The sequence below is a fragment of the Pygoscelis adeliae genome, unplaced genomic scaffold (assembly GCF_000699105.1).
Source record: "Pygoscelis adeliae isolate BGI_AS28 unplaced genomic scaffold, ASM69910v1 Scaffold359, whole genome shotgun sequence".
In the NCBI taxonomy this organism is placed as follows: domain Eukaryota; kingdom Metazoa; phylum Chordata; class Aves; order Sphenisciformes; family Spheniscidae; genus Pygoscelis; species Pygoscelis adeliae.
The window spans coordinates 1,463,882-1,469,817 of NW_008825553.1; the positions used below are offsets into that span (position 1 = coordinate 1,463,882).

At 47.4% G+C, this 5,936-nt stretch overlaps 2 protein-coding genes across 2 annotated transcripts in view; one reads left to right on the top strand and one right to left on the bottom strand.

The window, feature by feature from the left end:
* Positions 1–4,192, top strand: part of DCDC2B (doublecortin domain containing 2B) — a 7,404-nt gene extending 3,212 nt beyond the window's left edge. Inside the window, 5 exon segments of the mRNA XM_009332217.1 lie at positions 282–321; positions 1,057–1,246; positions 1,483–1,633; positions 2,066–2,109; positions 4,185–4,192. Of these exon segments, the coding sequence (XP_009330492.1) occupies positions 282–321; positions 1,057–1,246; positions 1,483–1,633; positions 2,066–2,109; positions 4,185–4,192 (433 nt within the window).
* TMEM234 (transmembrane protein 234) lies at positions 3,982–5,935 on the bottom strand (the record flags this gene model as incomplete). The annotated part of the gene is made up of 4 exons (XM_009332218.1): positions 3,982–4,359; positions 5,082–5,174; positions 5,364–5,430; positions 5,870–5,935. Coding segments are annotated over 4 exons (288 nt in total), but the record flags the coding sequence as incomplete, so codon positions are not given.
* Position 5,936: the final 1 nt, after the last annotated feature.

Genomic DNA, 5,936 nt, shown 5'->3' on the forward strand with positions numbered 1-5,936 from the left:
TGTGTACACCCCCCTCCCCTGCCCAGCCTGTTCCAATGTTTAACCACTCTTTCAGGAAAGAAATTTTTCCTTTTAGGAAAAGGAAAAATTAGGCTGGGCACTTTTACAGACCTGTGGTGGGCAGTGTGATACAACAGGAATGTGTGCCGCTGTGGAGCGTGCTCTACCCGCGCTGAGAAAAAACACCTCCAGGGGCCCTCTCTTATGGGAAAAGGGGAGGTCGTGCGCTCCTACGGCTGACTTCTGCCTGATGCTGAGAATCTGCTTCTTCTTTGTTACAGGAACCACTCAAATAGCAGGCGCAAAAAATACCGCAGAAGGGTAGGTGGCTCAGCTGGCGTGGGACTGTTTGTGCTACGATCACAGCTGCTTTTGTGCAGGCATCCCTCCATAAGCAGTGGATGCGTACGGCGATCTCCATTCCCAATTGCCATGGCTACGGCATCCTTGCTTGGCACCATTCCCAAAGGAGAGGAGCTAGAGACAGCGATGTGGCCAGATCACACTCGAATTAGATCTCACTGCCTGAAGAAAAACTCCTTTAAGGTGGCCTCGCTTACCTCTTCTCCTTTTTGGCTGATGGGCAGGGAGAATTCATTCTGGAGCTAGGGTATCCTTCCTGCTCACCGTGTGGGTAAAATGCCCAACAGAGACTACAGATAGAGCGGCTGGGCTGTCCTAGATTGTCCATTGGAATGTGCGTCTGTGCGATCTGTGCTATTTGCTTTTAAAATTTCCTTTTTTTTGTTTGTTTTCAGTTTGGTGAACTCTGTGCCACCTCCCAGGACAGAGCTGGTGACTCTGCTCTTGCCGAACCACCTCGGCAGGTAGTAGCGACTGCAAAAAGTGTTTTATGTGTTCCCTGTATCTGTTTCACTTGTAGCATCAACTTAAAACCCCGGTCAGAGAATGCAGTGTTACGGCTTTGCACCAGTCAGGATCAAGGGTCACAGGGGAAAGTTGCAGTGTTTAGGGGATTGCCCTGCAAAACTTCTCTTGTTTTATAAACTGTTTTATCAAGACGGCCTATCAGAAGTGTGTGATGAATACTTTCAGCTGGACAGTCACAGTGTGCAGACCACAGGAGCTGCACAGAAAGACAAGGTCCCAGCTGCTTTTCCACAACTGCGAAGGCAAGCCAGGAAATCTCACCTCAACGAGGAAGAGTCCGTTTTCCATGCTAAACCTGTCCGTGCGGGACGAAACAGGAGCAGCAACAGGAATGTGCAGCACTGGCCTGATCAAGGTAAGGGACACTGCTGTAAGTGTAGAGGAAGACTGGCTTTACTTTGATGCTAAAGGACAAAATCCCTGCAGATGCACTGAAAGAAAGCAGTGATGCATCCAAAAACTTCTGTATTTCTGCTTCTTTCCTCTCCGCATCTGGGCACATACGAGGACCTTTCTGTGGCCTCAGCAAGAGCAGGCCACGGCTATCTGCCATACCCACTGAACAGCTTTTTTCTTTTCTTCTCCTCGCAGAAGAAAGTGTCTATAAGACCATCAATCCTAGGAAGGAGATGCGAGGTGCCCAGGAAGTAAAAGAGGCCGAACACACGAGGGTGGACGTACCCATTGATCAGGTCTGAGAAATTATTTTCTGCCCCGTTACGAGTCTCACTGCTGCAGGGAAGTACTCATGGTCCCACTGGAATCTATCTGGTGCTGCAGGTTTTGCACAGCAGGGAGGCCAACTCCAAGAGACAGCCCTTCAGAGACAGCCCGTGAGAACACATCAATCAACAGTTTATAGCAGTTGCTTGGGGAAGTCCTTCGGTTTTCTCACTTGCTTTAAGTCCTATTCGTTAGGTTTACAAAGCACTGTGCTTCTCTCTACAATGTGTGAAGATGAAAGTAACCACCAGGGGGAACTTCAGAAACCAGAGGACAGCGCGTAACTGCAGGGCTTTGCATTTTTAGAAAGCCGAGAGATTGTCATCTGGGTAATGAACGTTTCCCTTCTGGAATGTGAGTTACAGCTTCCCACTGCAGTAAGGATATCAAAGGCTTTCCTGGATTTTTTTTTTGGGGGTGTACTGCTTCTATCTTTACTCCTGTTCCACAGAGTTGCAGAAGAACTTATACCAAAAGCCAAAACGATACACCACAGTAAGGTATTTATCCCACTTAATGGTTCTACGAAGTGTGTAAGATCCTTCCTGGCTGTGTTCAGATTCCTTACACTAAAAATCAGGACACCCAAATATAACTTGTTAAACAGAACTTGCCTGTAGCCAGGTGAACCTTAGAAGCTGGCACAGCATGCAATTCCTAAGTGACTGAACACGTTTATTAGATAGTAACAAGTTTAAATCTTTTTTTTTTAAACGGAAAAAAAGTAGTTGTTCTTAAAACAAAAACCTGTGTGTTAAAAATGTCTGCAAGATGCTTATTGTTCGTGGGTTATTCGTGTTTTAAACTTTTCATAAGGACATTTAGAACTGGTGTAATGGGATGAACGTGTTATACAGTAGGTGATTCACAGTTCTGCCTAGGTAGTCTCTTTGGATTAATTAGAACTTCAAAGGAAAACAACTCCTTTGAACTTAAAGTAGAGAAAGCCCTAGTAAAGAATTAGCTAATGGTTCCCGGCTTCTTGGCCCAATGGGGAGCCTGGTGTCCTGTGTTTGCTTTAGGGGCTGGGCCGGCATTTCTCAAGGGGGTGAGCACTCCGATGCCGCCGAGTTCTGTTGGCCTCCCCCCCCAGCTCACACTGCTATACAGTCATCATTATTTGAGTGTCACAGCTCCCCCCTGCAGTGGGAGAGAACCATTAGGCATTAAATAAACTCCCTTTTGAATTTAATGCAGAGACCCAAGTTTGCGTACCAAAGCCGTGGTAAGACTGGAAACGGAATCCAGGAATCCAGTCCCAGAATCTTTCTGTAATAGCGAAGTGCTACATTAATAACTGTATTTCTTTCTCACTGCAAAAAGGCACGGACTACAGAGAAATCACAAAAGACCGTGGCAAGGAAAAGGGATGCCAGTGAGGATGGAAAGTACTGAACCATGTTTCCCTTGGCAGCAAAGAGCTCTGAAGAGTTCACAAAGGGAGCGTGACGGGAGAGGGACAGTTAGGTACACGGCTATCTGCACAGCTACAGATAACAAAAGCATGTGAATCCTAGATCTCTGTAACACCACAGGCTGGCCAAGCTTTTTGATGAATTAACAAACTCTTCTAAATTCAAGCACCCCCATCATCTGGGCTCGAGAAGCAGAGTACCAGTGAATGACTCAGATGCACAATTTTGTTAAATAATGAAATCCTCCCTTCCTCACCTCTACGGTGTGACGGCGCGGCAGAGGAGATGGCTGCTTTTCTCAACTCTGACTAAACTGGTTTGTGTCTGAACTTGGGAAGGAAGAATTACCAAATAGAATACGTGCCTTTATAACAAAATGCCTGCCAGGAAGTTTGTTCTATGTCAGATACTTCTTATAAAGAGATTTCATCGCATCGTTGTCCCTCTGATTTGGAATGCTTGGATAAAGTTTGCAGCAATCAAACCTGTTCCCAAAAATACATACATCTTGTTTCTGTTAACTTGTTTTAGGAGCATCTGCCTGATTTAGAAAAAGTCATAGAAATGAACAGCTCTTGTATTAACCCTCTCTGTGCAAGGCTTTCCGTATTTCCCTCCCTAGTGTTCCTCAGTAATGATAAGGGTAACAAAGATTTTTTTTCTTCTGTGATCTACCTGGTATTTTGGACGGATAATTTCACTGAAAAGAAAAACGCCCTTCCTTCCCTAGGGACAAACTGCACTGTCGTTATTTAACAGATGAGAGGCACTCTACAAGACTCCGGTGGAGAAAAGCGATGCGATAACCTCAGTGTAAAGGGCTGTGCAGCGTGACCTGGCACGTTGCAGCTGAGCGCGGTGAAGGAAGCCCCTCCACGTGCTTGGCCAGGAAAAGCGTTCCTAAATAGATTCCTTCTTCAGAAAAACCAGTTGGTCCCAGAAGCTCCCGTTGAATGATTTATTAACCGTTTATTATCCCTCCAGTGCCGAACAAGACAATTCAGTCATCCTTGCCTTGAAACACCCACAGACAAAAAATTCCTTAACTCAAGACATTAAACAGGATGTCCCCGCAACATGCCTTGTTCCGCCCTGGTGCTCAGGGAATACAGTCCACGTTTTCACGGTTTTTGACATCCGTGTATCAAAATACAGCTTCCTAGGTCCAACTGAGCCAAACGGTCTGCTGCGGAGCCAGAAGCCCCCCCTTCAGCCACGGGGGTTACCTTCGAACAGGTTCCCTTCCTCTGCTTCTCACTGCGTCTCGTTCACGAGCCAGCAACACAGAGCGCGACTCCTAGGACGGTGAGCAGCATTCCCGCCGCAGCCCCTACAGAAACGAACAATAATATATTGGGAACGTAGGTAATTCAACACCAGTCAGCCAGACCTTCTCATTGCTAAATAGGTGCTGCTCCGACGTCATGGTAAATAGGACAGCGTAAATGTCTGGATAGATACGACCCGGACCAGGCGAGTTCTGAAGGGCTCTGGATGTGTGGACTGCCCGCGTACGTTGGGCAAAGCATGTTTCTAAGAAAATGTGGCTGGTGCCGTACGGCCGGCTAGCGAGAACCGGGCTTAAACAACAAAAAACCACTTTAGTGTATTCCCACAGCTATTGCGCCAGGTCCTGGTGTTTTTACGCTTTCAAGTTTCCTGCCATTTTCTGACTTTCTGAGCAGAGTAATGTTATCGTAGGGCGTAAGGGAAGGAAAGAAGGAAGGGCGCTGACATTTGGGGGCTTATGGGGCATTCCTTTTCCACAGCGGGCGTATTATTTAGTGCTTCTCTTACGATTAAATATCTAGTTAGGTAAAGGCTCAGGCCCGTAAACTCTGTTAGCTTAGATAGCCAGTTCTATCTTCAAATTTACTAGCCCTGCCCGCTTACAAGTCTGTTTCACTTCCTTTTCAGCTTCTGTAGCAAGAGCTACTACTTAACTAGCGTGGGTATTTGCTGTTTTGCAGGAGACCAGAGGGTAGCCCACGCTATTAAGTCAGCAAACAGGTGCAGGAGACAATGTGAGGAAACGTTTTAAGTGTAACTTACTTTTACCACCGATGTCCTCTCCCAGAATCCTCCCCGTCACCAGCGTGACTATCAAAGCCAGGGAGTTACAGAGCGGTACTGCCAGGGACAGATCTGAAATTGAACAGTTTTAACACAAACAGTTTAAAATGGATAATCTTGTACAAATCGTAAGACGCTTGTTTTATTCGTGATTATTACAAGACAGCTGCTTGATGTTTAGCTGAGGCACCAGAGTAATCAATAGCACTGATCCTCCCAAAATCCCAATCAACCCACTCCACGAACGCAACGAGAACTAACCTGCGGATGCCAAGGTGAGGTAGAAGAGGAGAGACCCACCTTGATTGAGCAGAAACGGCACCATGTACTGCAGGAAGAACACAAGCCTGTCGGTTGCCGCTTGCAAACCCACCGTGCACCCCCCGCAGCGAGTGGGCAGGGAAGGAGCCCAGACCCGCTCACCCTGCGCCGTGTTTGGCAGCGGAAATGCAGCACGCGGGCGATTCCGCTGCCAGTCACGAGCTGCTCAACGTCTCGGTTCCCCAATCTGCAGAAGGCAGACCGTGCTTATTTCATGCAATACGAGGGTTAATGACCCGCTGCCTACAAAAGCGGTCTCAATTCTGCATGGGAAGAGCAGCGCTGTAGGCAAGCAAATGAAATACTACAGAGGATAAATAATTCTGATGACAGATGGAATATTTAGCAGTTTAAATAAAAGCATCGAGTCCAGAAGTAAACAGGCAGGAATGATCCCAAAGGCAGTTTGACACGCGGCTACCTCCCTGGCCCGGACCGGGTCGCACCTTGTAGTTGAGGCCCAGGAAGCGGATCTCGGCCAGGAGCTGCTGCCGGGGGGCCCGGCGCCGCCCC